This window comes from Podarcis gaigeae, assembly GCF_964106915.1.
Source record: "Podarcis gaigeae genome assembly, chromosome: 12".
Taxonomy (NCBI): Eukaryota; Metazoa; Chordata; class Lepidosauria; order Squamata; family Lacertidae; genus Podarcis; species Podarcis gaigeae.
In genome coordinates this window covers 38,428,223-38,450,631 of record NC_139688.1, presented here as the reverse complement: position 1 = coordinate 38,450,631, position 22,409 = coordinate 38,428,223, and the positions used below count along the sequence as shown (strand labels likewise).

General features: G+C 44.0%; 1 protein-coding gene across 3 annotated transcripts in view; it reads right to left on the bottom strand.

Moving 5' to 3' along the window:
• The window catches only part of PLEKHA8 (pleckstrin homology domain containing A8), a 28,985-nt gene extending 6,791 nt beyond the window's left edge, over positions 1–22,194 (bottom strand). The window contains exons 1-13 of one of the 3 annotated variants that reach the window (XR_014556829.1): positions 21,913–22,122; positions 12,401–12,517; positions 11,388–11,543; positions 10,715–10,839; positions 9,683–9,826; positions 8,469–8,509; positions 7,311–7,456; positions 6,241–6,406; positions 5,096–5,181; positions 4,023–4,081; positions 2,830–2,960; positions 934–1,004; positions 114–657 (exon numbers count right to left, since the gene is read on the bottom strand). Coding sequence is in view for 2 of the 3 variants with exons in the window: in XM_083705944.1 (XP_083562070.1) it covers positions 596–657; positions 934–1,004; positions 2,830–2,960; positions 4,023–4,081; positions 5,096–5,181; positions 6,241–6,406; positions 7,311–7,456; positions 8,469–8,509; positions 9,683–9,826; positions 10,715–10,839; positions 11,388–11,543; positions 12,401–12,517; positions 19,069–19,123 (1,359 nt within the window). In the remaining variant the exon portion in view is untranslated. Of the gene's footprint in view, positions 1–113; positions 658–933; positions 1,005–2,829; positions 2,961–4,022; positions 4,082–5,095; positions 5,182–6,240; positions 6,407–7,310; positions 7,457–8,468; positions 8,510–9,682; positions 9,827–10,714; positions 10,840–11,387; positions 11,544–12,400; positions 12,518–19,068; positions 19,139–21,912 lie in introns of those variants that run through there. The other 2 variants (XM_083705945.1, XM_083705944.1) reach the window with 2 other exon arrangements.
• Positions 22,195–22,409: the final 215 nt, after the last annotated feature.

Below are 22,409 nucleotides of genomic sequence, written 5' to 3'. Positions count from 1 at the left end.
GCTGTTCTGGATTCTGGGAAAGCTGCACAGCCTGCATTCCTTCCATAAGACGCACACGCATTTCCCCTTACTTTTTAGGAGGGAAAAAGTGAGTCTTATAGAGCAAACAATACGGTATATGCTGGTTAAAGCATGGTGTCAAGGATGCAGGTTCGATCCCTGTATGGGACAGCTGCATATTCCTGCATTGCAGGGGGCTGGACTAGATGATCCTCAGTGTCCCTTCCAAATATAATTCTATGATTCTATCATTGAGTAGCCAGCCTCCTGCCCATAAAACAACTTTATTCTTGGTAAGCTTCTGAAATACCAGAGGTAAGTCAATGGCATTACTGCTGACAGCAGGGGAGGGGGACCTGTGACTACAACTCCCATCATCTCTGACCAATGGCAAGGGCTGATTGGAGTTGGAGTCCAAGCCTCTGCTGGCTTACAGTGTCTGTGTGAACTAGCTAGCAGTCAGATGTAAAGATCAGAAAACCAGTTCATTGCAATACATGAATATATCCAGAGCACGTGTATACGATCTGTAAAATAACTGAGTTTAAAGAAATCTACTCTTATGATCACCGTTAACTTAAAAAAGCTCACTCACCGCAAAAACTCCTCGGACAACCCAGCCGTGGTATTGTCGTAACGTTTTGCCGTAAGCATTATCTGTAATTCGACAGAAAGGGGGGTGGGGGTAAACATTTTGTAAGATGCTGCGCAGAGGATAAGTTTTTGAGGCCGTCTCAGGGGCTTGGCAAAATAATAAATCGAACAAACGTTCCTTCTTAAAGCAAACATGTTTAATTTCCAAGTATGATTTTCATTATAAACATCGCTCTCGCTGAGTACATGTGATGATGTGAGTGAATTAAGCCAGTTTCCCCTCTACCACCCTCGAAAATGTGGAGTTCCATAGTTTTCTGCAAAATATTCTGCACTTACTCAATGCTGTTTGAATATTCTTCTCTCCATTCTTTAGCTCTTTCAAAAACTCCTTCAGAAATTTTAAACCCCTGTTTGGAATGAGGGAACGAAGTTAGAGCACATACTGTTGCTTGAAATTGTTACTTTAAAATACAGTTTTTTATAGAAAATATGGAAAGTGGGATATTGGGTAGGGGGGGACCCCATTCTGGTTGCCCATGTTAACAGTGTGGCTCAAAAGGCAATGACCAGAAAGGGGTTATTAAACATTTATTTTTTAAAAATATCTTTAATGGATAATCTTTAATGGATATTGTGCCTACTAAAGAAAATAAAAGAGAAGCTGCCACTGCAAAGGTTATAAAGTACGCTGAGCCTCAAACGGCTGTTCAGGTGAATCACACCTTCTCCAGCCGCAGCAGCTATGTCACACCCACAGGTGTGGATAAAGGACAGTGGTACTCGGAATTCAAACAGAATCCGTTCCGGAGGTCCGTTCAACTTCCAAAATGTTCAGAAACCAAGGCGCGGCTTCCAATTGGCTGCAGGAAGCTCCTGCAGCCAATTGGAAGCCACGGAAGTTGCGCCAGACGTTTGGGTTCCAAAGAACGTTCACAAAGCGGAACAGTCGCTTCTGGGTTTGCAGCGTTCGGGAGCCAAAATGTCTGAGTCACGAGGCGTTCAGGATCCAAGGTATGACTGTACAGCAGAATGCAGATACTGAAAAAATGTAGCATCTGCAATAGTGTGAAAAGTCAGTTGCAATTCTGGTTTGTGTGTGTGTGTGTGTGTGTGAATATTTTATTGGAATAATTTCAATATAAAGAAATAAATTGATACACAGAAAAAAGGGGGGAGAAAAAAGAACAAGAATGTGCAAATACATACATACACACACACACACGTACAATGTAGTATGCACCCATACATTCTTATATAAATTGACATTATGTTACTATCCTAATACATTTGTTGTTGTTGTTTAGTCGTTTAGTCGTGTTCGACTCTTCGTGACCCTAATACATATGTAGATATTAATAGCCTCCTACATCCTGTATAAACTCATTCCAAATGTTGTCATATTTATCCAAACAAAGTCTACGTCTGAAAGTAGTCCATTCATAAGTTGCGAGTGTGGTTATACTGTCAATCAACTGGTTAAAGGGTATCCTATCTTTATTCTTCCAATTCCTCAGTATCAGTCTCTTGGCCACCATTAGGGCTTCTTGGCCTTTGGGCTAAGATCAAGTGCAGTTGCAAATTCTGTTTGTAGTTTACAGGAAAACCCACCTACCCCTCTGTCTGCAAGCAGCCTCAGTATGCTTGAAGACAGGTTGAGAGAACCTCTGAACAATTGGTGTAAGTTCTATTTATGTCTAACACCTGTACTGAGCTATTTTCAGTTCACCGAGGGTGGAGAATTCACTAGCCAGACGAAGGAAAGGGAGTCCACAGGAGGTAGGCCCCAGACCATGTTTACTGTCACCAGTGATCATTAAATGTGCCCTTTGCATTCTTCTAGAATCCAAATTAAAAAAGCAATAACTGGGTTATATCTAAACAAAAAAATTCCTTCCAGTAGCACCTTAAAGACCAACTAAGTCAGTTCTTGGTATGAGCTTTCGTGTGCATGCACACTTCTTCAGATACCAAGTGTGCATGCACACGAAAGCTCATACCAAGAACTGACTTAGTTGGTCTTTAAGGTGCTACTGGAAGGATTTTTTTTGTTTTGACTATGGCAGACCAACACGGCTACCTATCTGTAACTGAGACGCACTACGAAAATCAACAAACTTAAGTCTGTTGCTTTCAATTGGTATGACTTAGCTGGATATTTGGTTTTGGCCCAAAATGGATCTTGGTTAGCAGTGCAACCAGCCTCACCCATGTCCCAAAAATTAGACAACCTACCTTTTCAGCCAGAGGAGGGCCTGCGTGGCAGAGTTTCTAAGTGCTGCCTCTTCAGAGCTCAGTTCGTGTAGGACAATTTTCTGAAGAGTGGTGAACTCCTCTTTGTTGGTTATGTATTTCTGATTTACTTTCTAGACGGGAGAGAGAACCAGATCACATACTTTGGCGTTTGGTATTTCGGCAGGCCCATACCCAGAAATTATATAGTGAGGGGCGTCTGACAGGGAAGGAACAGAAGACACTTGCCAGGTAAAGGTAAAGGTAAAGGGACCCCTGACCATTAGGTCCAGTCGTGGCCGACTCTGGGGTTGCGGCGCCCATCTCGCTTTATTGGCCAAGGAAGCCGGCGTACAGCTTCCGGAGCATGTGGCCAGCATGACTAAGCCGCTTCTGGCAAACCAGAGCAGTGCACAGAAACACCGTTTACCTTCCCGCCGGAGTGGTACCTATTTATCTACTTGCACTTTGATGTGCTTTCGAACTGCTAGGTTGGCAGGAGCTGGGACCCAGCAACGGGAGCTCACTCCGTCGCAAGGATTTGAACCGCCGACCTTCTGATCGGCAAGTCCTAGGCTCTGTGGTTTAACCCACAGCGCCACCCACGTCCCAGGTAGGGTGGAGCAAATTCCCGCACTGCATCTCAATTAGGAACCACATAGCTTGGTCCAATTAAATGATTTCTTGGGGAAAGTAACATCTGGAAAAGAGCCACACGGTCCACCCTAACAATGTGGCTCTTGGATTCAAATACTCAGCTGCAAGGTATCTCGCCATGGCAAATGGCAGAGGATAAGCAAGGCCTCATGGAAGAATGTCTCTGGACTCATGGTCAAGTAAATAAATAAATACTTAACTAAAAGTAGAAATGATCAGAATATCTGAAATGTTTTGAGAGATTTTTCTGAGCACTTGGGGCCAGAAGAAAGTAACTGAAAACAACTGTTGTTGAGACATTTCGTTCCAAATCTGCTTGGCAGAACCAGACAGAGGATGACGACAGGAGGTGCCCAGTCCCTCCCCCAACATAAATCCTGGTTGCGCCCATGTCTGAAGAAGCACATAAAGAACCATGCACAGAGTGATTTCCCTTCCCTTTTCTGAACAGCACCTGCAAGATTATTTCAGCATCTTTTTTTCATTTTTAAAATACAGTACTTATCATTAAGAACTGAATGTTAAGCGGAAGCCATTACCTTTATGTTCCCTTCAAAATCCATTTTAACGGGAGCAAAGACCGTGGGCCCAAGTTTGTCTAGGAGAAAGAAGATGAGTTTTCAAGACCTCAAAGGTCAGCTTTAGCTTCCACCTACTCAACCTGGATAGCAGGCAACAGGGCAGAAAGGACTGAGCACCTCTGATTTTTCTTGAAAGCATTCAAAGGCATGAAAGAAGCTGAAGGAGGAGCTGGGTTAAGAACACAAGAATATCTGCACCCCTATAAAGCAGGGCTTCCCCTCCATTTTGTAACCAAAAGGAGTTCTTGTCTAGGATGATGATTTGGGTAACTCAATGACTTTTCACTGGATCGACCAAAGGCAAGCACAAAGTCCCAGACAGCTTAAAAGGCAAGCCATCGGGTACATTCACTGTAAAATAAAGAGGTTTGTGCTGGTTATATTTATAAGTTTTTGTTGTTGTTGTTCTTACATCCTACTTTCTTCCATCATAACACTCAAGGTGGTAAGCATGCGGTTTATTCTCTCTTTGGGGGCAAGGATGCCCAAACAACACACTGCTCTGTTCACATAACACAATGGTTCCATTTCAACACTTCACTTATCATGTGAACAAGACTAGTCTCTTCCTGGGTTCACACATTCCACCACCCACTGTCTTCATCCAACATAGCTGGGTGTAGTACTTTGGAGGTTTTTTGGTTTTTTGTTAGCCACAGCTTGTTGTGTTGCCCAAATCCAGTAAACTGTGGTTAATATTAACTACAGTTTCTGAAGCTGGCATGTTTAAACTAACCTCAATTAAGATTAACTGCATTTTAGGGGGTCTGAATGACATGGCAAGCTCTAGTTATCAAAAGCAAAAGCTTCTGAACTTATTGCTGCTGACCACGAGGGAAGGGGAGAGGGGTTGGAGGAAGAGAGGTGAAAGGAAGAGCACACAAGCTTGGTAAAAATAGTCTACATTCATTGATGTCTCACTAAGCCACACTCTATCATTATGTTCTTAATGAAACCACTAAGGCTTCAATAGCAAAGCAGGGATTTTCACTGTGCAACATATGCCATGGAGGAAACAAGCAATCACATACCCAAGACTGGAACTATTTCATTACAAGATTGTAGGAATTCTTCTGTGGGTATACCTCCATCCTCAAAAAGCTTGATATCACTAAACCTTTGGGGAAGAACACAAAGAGCACATTAAGAATTCCAAGGTCACACTGCAGTCAGAGGTAATGGGCTAATTCCACTTTAATCCTATTTCAAAGCCATTTATGTTATTCGTCTTCACAACTGGGATAATGCTGAAATGATACAACTGGAGAAACCCACAGAGTGGAAAAGTGCTTTTCAAGTGGACCAAGAATCTGATTACATGCATTTTATAAAAGAGATCAACATAATGTTAATAATATCCATGTCCAGAAATGTATGCACTTGCATGCTCCCGTGTCACCTAGATATTCATATTTGTCTGCAACAGATAAAATTGATTTGTTGTTGTGTGACAGACATCCAATATTACTGCAGACAATACGAAGCTAGAAGGACCAGTGGTCAGACTCAGTAGATGGCAGCTTCCCATGTCCCCAAAGCCTGCCCTCTCCTTCTGTACAGAAAACTGAGGACGTAGAGCAAATTCACCCCCTTAATTCATCTCTTTAAGGTTCCCCATGCAATTTCTGTCCAAGTGGCCATAGCTGTCAACTTACAGATTTGAAAATAAGGGACCAGCAGCCTTGAAAATAAGGGATCAGCAACCAAAATAAGTGATTTTCCTAACACAGGTATGTTCAACGTCTGAGCCCCTCTGAGCCAAAGGCAGAAAGCCCAGCCAGCAGCCAAACGAAGTCTCAAGCGGTGGTTAGCACAGTAACCCGGCAAAGGGGGTGCAGCAAGGAAAACCACCATCACCTCTCCGCTGGGAAGCGCTGAGCAAAGGTGAGTCCTCAGGCAACGCGGCCGATTTGATCGGCACAAGGCATGCAAGCTCCACCCCCCAGTCGTTCTTAGACTCCTTATTGGGTGAGCAACGCAGCCAAGCAACACAAGTTGGAGCCTGCCTCCTCCCTGGCCGGCAGGGAGGGAGGGAGGGAGGGAGAGGAGCTGCTTCCTTTGAAACCCAGGAAATTTAAGGAACATCATCAATAAGGGAAAGCGGGACATGGCACTGGGATAAGGGACTTTCCCGCCAAATAAGGGACGGTTGACAGCTATGCAGGTGGCACATTACCTAATGCTCATAGCGCTGAAAAAAGTAGGTAAAGCTTTGTCTGATTTCTCTTCTGATTGCAATGCTGTTGATCTCTTTGCCGATTCCACTACAGGCTTTAAAGATTTGTCGTCTTGATTGTCCTCTTTTGGCAGCAGCTTGTCCTCTCCATCGTCATTGCCACCACCTTGGGTTTAAAGGGAGAGACATCTTCAGAAAACTAAACTTGGTGACCTGCCTCTGAATGTAAACAAAAGGGGGGGGGGGGAGACTGTGGTGGATTTTATATCTTCTGTATCGTTAAATGTCCTGTTTTGCAGGCATGCTTCCTTGCTCATCTGTGCAGCTTCTCATCCGTACAAAATCTGAACGGGAAAACTTTTGAGATGGATGTAGCTTGCCGAAATCTGTCTCTGGATTTATGCATAGCCAGTGTGGTGTAGTGGTTAGAGTTTCAAGACTCAGAACAGGGAGACTTGGGTTAGAATCATAGAATCATAGAGTTGGAAGAGACCACAAGGGCCATCGAGTCCAACCCCCTGCCAAGCAGGAAACACCATCAGAGCACTCATGACATATGGTTGTCAAGCCTCTGCTTAAAGACCTCCAAAGAAGGAGACTCCACCACACTCCTTGGCAGCAAATTCCACTGTCGAACAGCTCTTACTGTCAGGAAGTTCTTCCTAATGTTTAGGTGGAATCTTCTTTCTTGTAGTTTGGTTCAAATCCCCCACTCAGTCTTGGGCCAGTCAGTATCTCTTGGCAGAACCTTACTTTATCTGTGAGGTAACTTTGCTTCATGAGAATAAAAGGGGAGCAGGAGAGACTTGTTTATACTGCCCTGACATTCTCAGAAGGGCAGGACAAACATGAAATAATACAGACTTCATAATGACTGCCTCCACATCAGTGGCTTTCTCAATTTCTTTTTCGCCAAGAGTATACAGAAGTTTCAAATTACACACTTGTTGCATTAAATCATAATAATAATTGATATGCTCCATTTAGACGGACGGAACACTGGTTAAAAAACCTGAAAAATGGACGAGTCAACACCATTGATTCTGAATAATAACCACTGATAAATTTACCTGCCAATTCATCCTTGATCGTGTTTGTGCAGTCCATCTTGCCAGTTTTCAGGGGGTCAGGGGTCAGTTTATCAATCAGGGATTGCTCATGAAGGTTGGTGTTTGCATACAGAGATCCATTTTCACAGTTTTTAAATTCCATCTTCCTGGGAGGAACAAAAGAAAAGAACCCTGTTTGTTCAATAAAATTTGTTGTTGTTATTTTGAACAGAATTATCTGATTACTGTTTTTGAACAATACTATATAATTTCTCCAAACTATCCAGAATGGGGTTGCCGCTTACCTCAGTGGGTTTTGCTCAGAAGTGCAGAAGGCAGGTCACAGCGGAGACGGCCTTGAGCCACTTCAAGCTAGTCACAATTCCCAGAATGCTTTGGGAGTGATGTAACGCAATGCGGCTTCACTCCCAAGGAATCCCAGGATTGGGGCAGAAGGTCACAGAATCGGTTTACTTTTTAAAAGGAGCTCTGTAGCCTCTAATATGTATTTTTAGTGTACATAATCAGTTTTTTAAAAAATATATGCTGTATTTTTCACTCTATAATATGCACTTTTCCCCTCCTAAAAATTAAGGGGAAATGTGTGTGCATCTTATTGAGCGAATGCAGGCGGGAGGCTCTGCTCAGTGCTCCCTTTAACGAGCCGCTTGGAGCGTGTGTGCGGCTCTTGGGGGCTTTTCCCTGAGGAGGGAGAAGGGCAGCCGCACACACACTCCATGCGCTCTTTGAAGGGAGTGCGGCTCTTGGGGAGCCTTAGCCGCGCGCAGGGGATTCAGAATATATTTTTTCCTGTTTTCCTCTTCCAAAAACTAGGTGCTTCTTATGGTCTGGGGCGTCTTATAGAGCGAAAAATACCCAAGACTAGTAAAATAAGAGAACACAGCTTAAAATGGTTCATTAGCACTGCCTTAACAATATAAATAAACTGACATCTATCAGGTTCTTGGAACTGATATGCATCCTATTTCAGGTGGCGAAACCTAGAGGATGGGCTCCTTCGGAACAGCTTAAAGAATGTATATTATATATTGAACACACATACACACGCACACCCCTCAAGAGCATGCTTTTATGCTCCTTCTCTTTGTTATTTCTAACAGTGATGCTTAATTGGCTTCATCCCATCTACAACTGAATGAAGAAAAATGTGCACCGTACCTTTCTGATATATCGCGGCTAAATAAGACAGAAGGTATTAGCTGTGGGGAGGAAAGGAAAAGAAAACTGTTTATGCTAGTATCATTAAACCTCAGAAACGTACTTTCCTTCAGAGCGCCACTGTGGCACCCCTCACATCTGGCCAGCAGACTCATTGCTCCTTAGCAGGAGGGGAACAGGTAGTGGCAAGGATGTTGGTACTGTGTGGGCATAACAGCAGAAGCGCCACTTTGACTCCACAGGTGCATCCGTACAGTGCCCATGTCCCAACTGCCTCACCCCTCCTCCTCCCAGTCAGCAGCAGCTATTCTGATGGCTAGGTTTGTGGCACCGCCACTTCCCACTGGCGGCTTCAGCTTGCCTTAGATACATCCAAAGAATATGGAAGGATTCAAGACACAAACCTATGCATGTAGGGCCGGCTCTACCATTAGGCAGGTGAAGCAATCATCTGATGTGGAAAATGCTGAATGGCATTCCTGCCTCATACCCCTCTCCTCCAAGTCCCCTAAGCTAGGTTGCCCTGAACCCCCTAAAGTAGCTGCTGCCCTCAAGTGTGAAAAGGCTTCACGTCGCCATTCTATACATGGAATGGGAAGGGCACCATCTTGTCCTTTTGCCTCAGGCAGCAAAATGTTTTGGACCGACCCTCTATATAGCAGTATGCTGCTCTTCATGGTCTTAGGGGTCAGTTTTCCCTTTTTCTTGTCCTTCTGATATTGAATTAGTCTTACTGACACTTCACCAATGACTATACTGCAAAATGTCTTCGACCCTCAGCTTGATTTATTGTATAGTAAAACCTCGGTTCCTGAACGGCTCTGTTTTGGAACGTTTTGGCTCCCGGACAACAAAAACCTGGAAGTAAATGCTCCAGTTTTTGAATGTTTTTCGGAAGCCAAATGTCCAATGCAGCTTCCGCTTGAGTGCAGGAAGCTCCTGCAACCAATCAGAAGCTGCGCCTCAGATGCCAAACATTTCGGAAGCCAAATGGGCTTCCGGAATGGATTACGTTCAACAACCAAGGTTTGATTGTACGCTTTAACTTGTAAAGTTCCAAAATTGGGTACAACTCAAACAGGCAAACCAGCACAGCAGCCTCCTAGTTAAATCATGCGTTCCGAAGTTGCTAAATAAATGCAGTGCTGAACAACAGCGCAACCAAGGGAAGAGTGGATTGCCACTTTAGGATCAGAGGTTGCGCTTAAGCTTACCTTGTTTGGTTTGGAAATGCTGGGAGATTCAGACGGGAGCAGCTCCGAAGAGAAGGCTGCGTTTGCAATGTGCATACAATCTTCAAGGGTCTTCAGAAAGGTGGTGCAGGTGGATTTCAACAGTGCTCCCATATCAATTCCATTCTGAAAAAGGGGAAGATGACTTTACCTTCCAAGAACTACCTGGTTTCTAGGCTGTCGAGCCTGCCCCAAACCAGGCTCCTAACGTTTGCTTTTTCCAGCACAGGTTGACACACCTGCACAAACAACTTATTTATTTAGTTAAAATTCCGGTGTGTGTGTTCACAAGGACATTAAAACACAACAATAAATCAACAGTATAAAAGGCACAGATAGAAGAAGTAGAGCAACAGTCTAATACAATGCTAACAGAATTTTTAAAACAAATTCTGGGTGAATAGAAAGGTTTTTTGCTGCACATTAATATTAGTGGCAAGTTAGACCTCCTAGAGGAGTGAGATAACATCTCCTCTCTTCTGTTGACATCTGCCTCACTACTGATTGGGGAAGCACTGCAAGAGCATCTCAACAGATGATACAGTGATATGGGGGGTCTCTTCCTCCCCAAAACTTCAGAATCGGGTGTCCAGGGCATGCCATTCTTAACAACCATAATAACATCCCGTTCTACTAAATGTTGATCTTTTCCAGTCTGCATCTGAACTGTAATTGTTTTAAAGATCCTCTTTGGAAGGATGAGAGATAAATTTAATGAGTAAACGTAAATGCACCAGGAGCGGCATACAGCAGAACCATACAAGCTGTACTGATATGAACATAAAAAACACCCTCAATAAACAATTTCAAAATAATGAAAAGCATACAATACAACCAACCCCCAACAGCAGCAGGCAAAGGCCAGCATCTTCAGACCGGCCAAAAGCTGAGGGGGTCTTGGGATGTGGCGTTAAGTGCTGCTCCACCTGTAACATATTATTGATGCTACAGCGAAGGGATGTGAAGTTCTCTCGCACCTTGGACATGGTCAGGTTTTATTTGATACCACATTACCTGAGCTGCTGAAACACCAGACATGCCGACTTCCTTCGTTTTAGCCACTTGCTCAACAAGGAGGTCACAATACAGCCGGAGTTCTGCCATTTTTGTTTTCAAAGTGTCCGTGTTTTCTGTAAACTCTGAATTAATAGCAGCAACACAGGTAAGTCAAACAGATGTGATCAGAAACAACTTTATAAAGCTTCTAAATTGCTAAATCAGGCATAGGCAAACTCGGTCCTCCAGATGTTTTGGGACTACAGCTCCCATCATCCCTGACCACTGGTCCTGTTAGCTAGGGATGATGGGAGTTGTAGTCCCAAAACATCTGGAGGGCCGAATATGCCTGAACTACATACTTTTCAATGCTGCAAATAAATACCCATTATCACAATTCCACCCCCCTAATAGGTGGGTTATTTGGAGGGAGTACAAAATTTAATCAACAAACAGATAAAATTAGCAATTCTTTCTTTCTGTGCCCATGTAATGCTGAATCAAAATAATGTGTTGGAACTAAACAAAGCCTCAAAGGCTGTGGTGTGGAAGGTCCCACAAAACACAAGACAAACTGTTCTAAATATTTGCTGACAGGAAAATAAAACTGGAAACACAAAGCAAGCAATGTTGTTTTCTGGGGTGCTGGGAAGTAAGGTGGGGATAGAAGTCTCAGCTAAGAACGGCTTGCCTTTTTCTTTCTGTGTCCGGACATCTGTCAAGCAGGCCTTGGCAGTTCCTAGAGCGATCAGCCACTTTTGCCTCTCCGCCGCATTTCTGGCTTTCAGATAGAAGTACTGTTCTCCAGGGATGATCAAATCTACCCGCGTATTGTCTGCAGAATGAACTAAGATCAACAGAATTAGACTTGACTCAGCTTACTAAGCCAACATCATGCAAGAGCTCTGTGCTCATGAATGCTGCCAATTCCCTCTTCCGTTCTCAGCGTGTTGTAGCTGAAGATTTCCTAGGTCAGTTAACCACGGTTTCCCGTTATGTCCAACAGGTCAAACTATGGTAATGAGGATGGGGGCGGGGGAGACAGGATCTGAAACCAACTTCAAACCACGGTTTCAGGTGCTGGCTCATTCTCTTCAAGGTAACCACGGTTTCCTGAATCATTTGGTTAGTTAAGCAAGGAAGTATTCCGTTGTGGTGTGTCAAGGAAAGATAGGGTGGCACAAATGGGGTGTGTGTGTGTTAAGCCTCAAGCATATCTTGGCTTGATAAACCAAGGCTTGTTACTTACAGTCAAATCAGGCTGTGTGTAGATGTCTGAATGGAATTGACGTGTTCTAGTTCACAATGGAAGGGATGTGGGTGGCGCTGTGGGTAAAACCTCAGCGCTTAGGACTTGCCGATCGTCAGGTCGGCGGTTCGAATCCCCGCGGCAGGGTGCGCTCCTGTCGCTCGGTCCCAGCGCCTCTCAACCTAGCAGTTCGAAAGCACCCCTGGGTGCAAGTAGATAAATAGGGACCGCTTACTAGCGGGAAGGTAAACGGCGTTTCCGTGTGCTGCGCTGGCTCGCCAGATGCAGCTTTGTCATGCTGGCCACATGACCCGGAAGTGTCTTCGGACAGCGCTGGCCCCCGGCCTCTTAAGTGAGATGGGCGCACAACCCTAGAGTCGGACATGACTGGCCCGTACGGGCAGGGGTACCTTTACCTTTAGTTCACAATGGAAGTCCCACTGCATGTTAGTTACCTTGAATTTCACAAACTGCCATCTGGATGCTCCCCTTACAGCCTTTCCAAGCATCTTCCCGTGAATCGTAGTAGGATAACACACCTCCTGCGAGAATGAACCATCGAGGCTGCCAGCCTAGGAAGAAACATGTTTTTTCAATCACAGCCATAAGGAATATACATGTATCTAGTTGGTATTTGCAAAACTGTTGTTTGCATCCACCTGTCTTGAGAATGGGTTGCAGCCTTCAGGGTTGAAGTCAAACCACCAGGGAATCACAATGCCTGCTGCAGCTACAGAGACTGGCAACTCGTAACTGCTACGTCCTGCGTTGTTTCATCTCCCTGGGGTCCAAGTCTGGACAGTGTGTTTGGAGGTCCTGGGCTGCCCAGAGAACAAGACTCCCCTTCTCAGCCTTGTTGATGTGGTCCAAAGGAAAGCAGAACTTTGGGGAATTATAGGGATAGAACTACCTGTATAGAAACTTATTCATGTAGGCTACTACAGCAGCAAGAATGTTACTCGCCCCAAAATGGAAAGAAGCAGAAGTCCCAGCAAAGGAGGAATGGATACAAAATATGCAGAAATGGTGAAACTTACAGGAAGAATAAGAAATAAAGATAACAAACTTTTATGAAAAGTTTGTTATCTTGATTTCTTATTCTTGGAATGGTTTATTGGATGGAAATGGTTTCTGGAATATTTACAGATAAATTGTAAACAGATAAGAACATTGGCAGGATTATTGTAAGAACCTGCAGTTTTATAAGAGTATATATTTAAAGTAGATGAATAAATGAGCAAATTAAGTTAATTTGGATATGCAGAAGATATTAAAAGTAAATTTAAGGAACTGCAGAAAGAGGGGGAAGGAAATCAAGTTTTGAAATGTTAAAATGGTTGCAAAATTAGTGAAATGTATAAACCTGAAAAGCATAAATAAAATAAAAAACAAAAACAAAGGAAAGCAGAACAATGCATTTGTCACCAGCTTGGCTGCAGGTGGTGACGGAAGGAGGCGTACAAGACACCATCCAACCGTCTTAGGGATCCCACCCTGGATTTGTGTAGGGTTTACTCCTTAGCCTTTTCTCCTCTCAACAAGTATGGATTTTCCTTGGTGTTTACTACCAAAACCTTTCTAATGAATGAATACGTAGCCACAAGGCAGAAAATGTTTAGGATCAGGGTTTTCCTTCTCCCAGATGGGCAACCTTCCCAGGCTGACAAGCCCCACAAAACAGTGAGTCTGTATACCTTTGCTAAAACCCAAACTTGTGGCAGAATTAACTGAGTTGCCCTGGTTTGCACGTAACACTAAGCCAACCTATATACAGAATTTGGTTTTTTTAAAATAGCACTTTTTTTTTACAAAAAAAGAGACACATCGCATAAGTGCACACCTGACTGCTGAGAAGCGAACGGCGCAATCGTAACCATGTGCCCTAAGGAGTAAATCATACTGAATTCAATGGGCTTACTCGCAGGGAAAGGGGGTTGGGAGATTGAAGCCCATGTCTTAGCTCAGTTCTTCTTGCAAAGTCTGTTCCAGAATGGCTGCTATGCTCTGCTCCCCTTCTCCGGCTACTCCACAGCAACAAGACAGCCAAAAACGAAGCAGCTTCAGAACAAACCAAGGCCCACACCTGCTGGAATAATGGAGGGAGGCCACTGCTGGCCATCACCGCTATGCTTTGGAAGAACTTTGCCTTCACTACACAGAAAGAGGTGGGTTGTTCCTGGGCAAAACTGGCTTGTTTCACACAAGCACCAGCTGTTTGCAGCATCTGGCGAAATGTCAGGCACGCAAACTAATTTAATCCTGAGCTGCGGCCAGGCACAGATCTGCCAATACGTCCATTAAAGCCAAGGACTTGCAAGAGTACAGGCAAACAAGTCAACCTTCTCCAGAGCTACTTGCCCTGATGCGACTGGAAAAACACCTCTGCTTTCTATTACCAAATCTAATATACAAAGCTCCTCTTGCAGTTCCAGTGGGGGGGGGGGGGGAGGTCTTGCCAGGAAGACTTCAGTTCCTCAATCTGTGACCTTTAATAGAGAGAGGCATGAACAGGAAAGGCAGCAACATGGATAAGATAAACACCACACACAGGAAATAGATGGGATGCAGAACTCCTCTTGCAGAATTTTTTTTTATTAAATGTGTTAATACGAATGGAAATCAAAAACTCTGTAGCTGTTGATAAAGAATTAAGATCAAGATTGAATGTAATTGGATTAATTAAGACTCGGAAGCAGGGTGAAATAAAATATTTCACCTTGAAATCTAGCACGTAGGAAGCCACACAAAATGTATAAGTGGCTTTATAATTTGTGTGTGTGTGTATGAATCTGAATTGTAATTTGAGATTGATAAAATGTGGTTTATATTGGATTTTAGTAACTGAAAATTAATACAAATTGTTTACAAAAAAGGGGGGGAGGCAGGGCAGTGGGGAAAAAATAATTAATGCAATATAAATATGCACGGAAACTCAGATAATGAAACGGTGTGTTCCGTAGCAGCTAATTGCTTTAGACCTCTCTGTGGCATAAAAATGACACTGTAAGGAATACATAGCACTTCAGTCAATGTAATACTTTAATTCACGGTTGGGAGTCCGATCATAAATAATCTCAACTATGCTTTTTTGTCTTGCTGCAGCGGCAGAACAGCTCCTCCTGCACAGGGCCAATTTATTCTGTATCAAACTGTAAAATGTGTTTTAACCACTGTGCATAGGACCTCCCGTTCCAGTTCACATTTGCGCAGTCATGGGAACTTGCCGTATTGTGAGAACCAGGCCACTGAAAGCTATATACAGATGTGGAGTGATCGTTATATGGTACTTTTGAGAGTGCAAGTATTTGAACTTGCATCTATCGCAAAGCTTGGTTACGTAAGTAAGTCACACCCTTCTAATTTGATATTATCAGATAATTCCAATATAGATGCAGATTAATTTCTGGAGTTAGTACATGGAAACTTGCTTCGAACTGGGTTAATCCCAAAGCCATATTACGCTATTACGTCACATTTAATCTGAGCTAGCTCTCCAGCAAAGGCCACCAAGTTGCATACATTCCTAAATGATTTCACAAATGGGGATTTAAAAGAAATGTGTTGAGTAAAATTACTTAGGGTTAAAAATCCAGCTGAAAAACAGGCCCTATCTATTGTCTTATAAGCCCTGTTCAAGATCAAATAATACGTTGAAATCTCTGTAATTTGTATTAACAAAATGTGCCCCTTTTATTGACATAAATTTTAAGAGCCCTACTGCAGGGAAGCTTTCAGTGTTAATCAAAATTCTGGCAATGATTGGGTTCTATCTTTAGTGTAGTAATAAATCCAGGAGTAATCCTAAAATGACAAGCTGGTTAGTTTAACACAGGCATGGGCAAACTCAGCCCTCCAGACATTTTGGGACTATAATTCCCATCATCCCTAGCTAACAGGACCAGTGGTCAGGGGTGATGGGAATTGTAGTCCCAAAACATCTGGAGGGCCGAGTTTGCCTATGCCTGGTTTAATATCTGGTACTGGTGAAACTGATGGAAAGCATTGTTAAAGATAAGATGACCCAAGCTTATAGAAGAACAACTCTTACTGATATAGAGGCAGCGTGGCTTCTGGAAGGGTAACTGTCTCACAAACCTATTAGTGGAGGATGGAAGACTGTGCAGGATGGAAGACTGAAGAAACCCTAACTAAAGAATCATGGCAAGAAAATTTGATGGATTATGCAGAACTGGCAAAACTGACATACAGGCTACGGGACAAGGATAACTGTGACTTTAAAGATGAATGGGAACCCTTTACAAAGTATTTGAAGACACAACAAAGCGAACTGGACTCCTTGGCTGGTTTTGAATAAACATTCACAAACTTTTTATTGATAATAATCAGCTAAATAGTTTGAGGATCTATACAACTGTGTAACATGCAGAAAACAGCATTTTTAGAGAAATCAAAGACTGGAACTGAGGGAAGTTGGGGGGTGGGGGTGGGTGGGTTCTGTGGAGGGAGGGGGAGGGAGGAAAAATGGGGGGGAGAGAAATAAGGATGATATGTTTCTGGATAATATGTTTTGTTTTAATTTTGAATAAAAAGTTATTTTTTTAAAAAAAACACCCATTAGCGCCACTTGCAACGATCAGCATGCATACAGGGAGAGAACAATGTTCTTGTTGAGGTTGTGTATGCAGAAATTGGGACATGTGCTTTTCAATTTGTTCATAAATGATTTAGGGCTGAGCAGTGAGTCAGCCAAATTGTTCAGGGTTGTCCAAACCAAAAGAGACCGTGAAGAACTCCAAAAGAATATTGCCAAACTTAACAAAGGGGCAGTAAATTAGCAAATGCAGTTCGATATCAGCAAGTGATATACACTGGGACAAAACATCCTAATTTCACACATATACTCATGGGGTCTAAGCTGATGGGGACTGACCAGGAACAAGAACTTGGCAAAAAGTAGAAAAAGCTCCATGAAAATGTTGACCTCGTGTGTGGCAGCTGTGAAAAATATGAATTCCATTCTAGGAATCATGAGGAAAGGAACTGAAAACAAAACTGCCAATATAAGAAATCTATGGTGTGACCACACTGGGAATACTTTGTACAGTTCTGACGGCCTCAGCTCAAAAATAATATTAGAATACCAGAAAAAAGTTCAGAAATGGGCCACCAAACTGATCAACGGGCTGGAGCAGCAACTCTATGAGGAATGGTGACAACATCTGGGGCTTCTTAGCTTAGAAAAAAGGTGTGTAAGAGGAAATACGGTAGAGATGCATCATAGTATCAAGAAAGCAGATAGAAAAATGGGGTTTTCTTTGAAAATGCTAATAAATATTCATTAAAAAAAAAGAAAAGAAAAATGGGGTTTTCCCTCTTGCATGACACCAGAACATGGAGACATCAGGTGCAGAAGAATGTTGGAAAAGGACTTTTGCGCTCAACCAATAGTTAAATAAGGGAATCATCTTCAACAAGAGCTACTGATGGCCACCAACTTGGATGGCTTCAAAAGAAGATTAAATCAATTCATGGAGGATTAAGCTATCAATAGCTACTAGTTACCACGGCTATCTGCCTGCACAGATCAGAGGCAATACACATCAGAATATGGCTGGGTGATATCTGGTTTTCAACACTGTGATATATCACCAGCCAAACATCATGATATATTGATATATCGCAATGTCTGGGATGGAGGTACGTAGAGGCATTGGCATCACGGTTTTTCTCACATTGTGATTTTTGCACAGCACACACACATCATGATCTGCAAAATATCACCAGGTCAAAAATTACGAAACAATTATCACGATATGGACTTCAAACTGGTTTGGGACAATATATCGCCCAGTCCTAACACACATCATGATTCGCGATACATTGCCAAGTCAAAATTTATGAAATCGGTATCACAACATGGAATTCAATCTGGTTTGGGATGATAGATGTCGCCCAGCCCTACTTCTGAATTCTGGTTGTTGGCAGTTATCGGTTGGGAAAGTACTCTTGTGGTCAGATCCTGCTTTCAGGCTTCCCATACGTATCTCGTTGGCCACTATGAGAACAGGATGCTAGATTAGATAGGCAATCGGCCTGATCCAGTAGGCTTATGTTCAGTTTTTGTTTTGCTTTATTGCACTGATTTTTTTAAAAATCAAAAACATAATCTATATGGAGCCTCACCATAAGATCAGGTAGGTTTTTTTTAAAAAAAGGCGTAGCAACAAACACCAACAGAGAGTATGACTCACAGTGTAAAACTGGAAGAAACGACACGTGGTACAAGGTGATATGTGGCATAGTTCAGCCCTATCTCTCCACCCATTAACTACAAACATAAGAACCTGATTGTCAGCTGTCTCAACTCTAGCAAGGAAGACTCATCCATCGCCTCCCACATGGGCATGGCAATGACTTAAGCACTCCTAAAGTAGCTGACTGGCTCCTGGGCCAACCAGTGTAATAGCGCAGTTCTGTGCAATGTTTATTTCGAAGCACATCTCACCGAAACTACTATGGACCCACTCCTACAAAATCTACCGCAAAGATTGCAGCCTAAATGGGCTTTGATCCTCTTAATACTTAAACTCAACTTATTTGTGGACATTTCTTTGGCACAGCCCTGTGTATGTTTACTTGAGAAGGAGTCCTACTGAATTCTGCAGAGTTACCTCTGGGGAAAACATGGATAGAATCGGGCAGTTGCTCTGTACCTCCTCCCAAAAGAAGCTTGTTGCCGTGCTGGACAGCATAGCTGAATTCAATTAACAGAACAGGGCAGTTTTGTTCTGGAAAGCAAATTCATACATCTCACGGCTACCAAAGAATGATAAATGTGCTAAAAGCCCAGGAACAGGAGAGGAAGACTTGGGAAGCACGTCAGCGACGGAGGAAGTCGCTTTTGTGATCTGTTGCCTGCCCACGCCCTAGTTCCTGATCTCCGTACAAATTTCCTTGTCCTATCACTGAACTCCTACCGCCCTTGTACAACGCAAAGTCATCAGATATCAATGAGATGCTAAATACTGCAGCAAGATTCTGAACTCATTAAGCTAAAGCATGCCGTTTCACACTCTCGAGTCAAGCATCTGGATTCTAGTTTCTGAAAAGGGATCAATATATTTTCCCAGCATTGAGAACGATCCATTTCATTTAAATGTACCTTTTGTAAACCAAAATGCTATTCTGTGCTTATGAAACACTTTGTTCTGATTCATCCTTGTAGTTTTGCTGCTCTACAACGAAGAGTGACAGAAACTGTTACACTTTCTGATTTCTTTCACTGTGAGCTCCAGCCAATAATTCCATGCACCCGGCCATGGTTTGCTCTGCAAATATTTGTAGGGCAGAGGACACAATTCTTGTAAATATTTGAAAGCGTGGCACTTCTCTGACATTATTTAGGTTTTAAGAGTAGGCAGGAGGCAATGAAGGCGCTGAAATCTGCTAAGCATGCCTGGTGGGTTTTGTTTTATTATTATTTATGTATTATGTTTTTTGTTTAGTTACAGATTTTGCTCTGTAAACGGGAAACAGTTTGAAATTTGAATCTTCTTCAGGTAAAAAGCTGCAGTTCTATAATACTTTCTTTGCAATCCTATAATAATTTCCCTTTATGCCCAGTAAGATTTACTTCTGAGTAGACGTGCATAACATTGTGCTGATAAGTGGTGGAAGCATTTTTATTTACCACTATTTGAGTTAGGCCTATTTAGTCCCAATGAAATCTTCTGGACAAAAGCTAATCCGCAGGTAAAAGCCCAGGTAACAACTCTCTGTGTGTGAGCTGACAAATTCCATCAGTCAAGTTGCCGTGTTATACTTACTTAATCCTTAGGCACAGCTGCCTTTTCTATATGTCTTTTCTATATGACTCATCCAGCAGTGAGGAATCTCTGGCTCATGTGCCTAATTCGGTCCACAAAGCCATTTTCTCTTAGCTATGCCCACTGGTCCTTCACTTGGCATCATATATGGGGTTTGCAGGAACTGCCAATCAGTTGACCTTAGGTGCCTACACATCATTGAACCTCTGCCCATGTGGTTTGGAATAATTCAGGGAAAGGAAATGGTGACATTAAGGTGTTGTCAGGTGACTGGCAGGTGGATGGCCCTACCCACCTGTCAAAATGGTGTGCAGGGGATGGTGAAGGTAAGGATCCTGCTCACTGGTTGGAAATGGTTCCCCACCCCTGAGTTGGTTTAAATCAAAACTATTATTATTATTATTATTATTATTATTACTACTACTTATTGAATTTATATACCATCCTACACCTGGCGGTCTCACCCAGATTTGTATTACAACTTGATCTTCCAAAAGATAACTTCTCAAACAGAAGATATGCTTCACAACACTTTGAGCACCAAAATCAGGGCACAGGCACACTGTTAAGACACACACATATATTGGGCAGGAAACTCAGACGTCAGTCAATTGACGAAGGCAACAACAACAGCCCACTGAACACAGACGTGAAAGAAACAAGACAAACATCAACTACATATACATATATGTTTGTATCATATTTATCACTCTGTAACCAATAAATGAGGGACGCAGGTGGCGCTGTGGGTTAAAGCCTCAGCGCCTAGGACTTGCCGATCGAAAGGTCGGCAGTTCGAATCCCTGCGGCGGGGTGCGCTCCCGCTGCTCGGTCCCAGCGCCTGCCAACCTAGCAGTTCGAAAGCACCTCCGGGTGCAAGTAGATAAATAGGGACCGCTTACCAGCGGGAAGGTAAACGGCGTTTCCGTGTGCGGCTCTGGCTCGCCAGATGCAGCTTTGTCACGCTGGCCACGTGACCCGGAAGTGTCTCCGGACAGCGCTGGCCCCCGGCCTCTTGAGTGAGATGGGCGCACAACCCCAGAGTCTGTCAAGACTGGCCCGTATGGGCAGGGGTACCTTTACCTTTACCTTTACCAATAAATTCCTCTAACTTTCTGTTCTTACCCTCCAATATACATAGAGGAGCTACGCTGGTGCCAGGTGTAGACTTGCAGAAACACACGATGCTGCACCCATCCCAAGTCAGACTTATTCACCCATCTAGTCCCCTGCTGCCTTCTTCCCGAGAGGCAGCATTCGCTGTCCCAAGCAAAGTTCTCTTCCCCATCACCTTGCCAGCTCAGACGACGTCTAACCCGAGGTGTAGCCAGAGACTGAGCCTGCTGCTCTTCTCATGCGCTCTGCTGCCCTTTAACCTGCAGCCGCTCCCTGCTTGATGGGTATTGAGGGGGGCAAAGAAGCAGACCCTACACTTGCCGCGCCTCTGAAACTCTTTAGGGATGACACAAGAGTCCCAAGGCACCTTAAAGATGTATGCGGTACCTTCGTAGTTGAGCCTGCCTATTGCAGCTCTTGGGACCAGGGGTGTCAACTTGAATAAAATATTGGGGGGGGCACAGTTAAGAAGACTTGATCACACGACATGGCACATGCGAACCATTTGAATGACAATGCCCATCAACTTTTTTTATGAGATCCAGCGCCGAGGGCCTTCTGGCGGTTCCCTCGTTTGCGAGAAGTGAGGTTACAGGGAACCAGACAGAGGGCCTTCTCGGTAGTGGCGCCCGCCCTGTGGAACGCCCTCCCTGCAGATGTGAAGGAAATAAGCAGGTATCTTCTTGACATCTGAAGGCAGCCCTGTTTAGGGAAGTTTTTAATATTTAATGCTGTATTGTCTTTAACACTTGATTGGAAGCTGCCCAGAGTGGCTGGGGAAACTCAGCCAGATGGGCGGGGTATAAATAAATTATTATTATTATTATTATTATTATTATTATTATTATTATTATGGGGGCAGCCCCCTCAAATATTTTATTGAGTAGGGGGTGAAGGGACCCTAAGAGTTGGATCCCATGCCTGAGACCCACCGGGAGAGTCAGAATGGGGCTCCTGCGATGCTGCCCCCTTCCCTTCCCTTGGCACACAAGGGAAGACACGCGCTGTCTGCCTCTCCCTCCCAGCCTGGCGAGGGGAGCAGAGGGCAGGACCGGGCTACTCACCGCTCAGATAGTTGGTCCACTTGTACAGCACCCCCTCCATGGTGACAAGGGCCCCCCCATCCAGATCTGCCTGGGACAGGGGAAACCTCTCCCCCTGGCCTTCCCGCCCCCCCCAGAAACTTTTAAGCGCTCAGCCCCACGGCTGAAGCACTGGCACCCAGGGCCATTCCGAGGCTGGCAGAAGCCCGGCCCGCCTCCCTGCCTTTCTCCTGCACCCGCCCACCCGATCCTCCCCTGGCCCTGCCCTGCCAACCAACTACGGGGCACTACGCCGATAGCGTAGACGTCGCACCCGCAGGACTCGCTCCTTCTCCTTCTTCTTCCTTAAGGAGAGGCGTAAACGCGTTTCTGAATACTGCTTGCCCACGTGATGGCGGGGAATGGGCGTGGCCAAGAACGCCAGGGAAAGCGGCAATCCAATGAGGCCGCCGCTCTCGCCGCCGCGCCAGCCAATGGCTGCGGCGCAGAAGCCGGTTGTATTGTGCTGAGGGATTCCG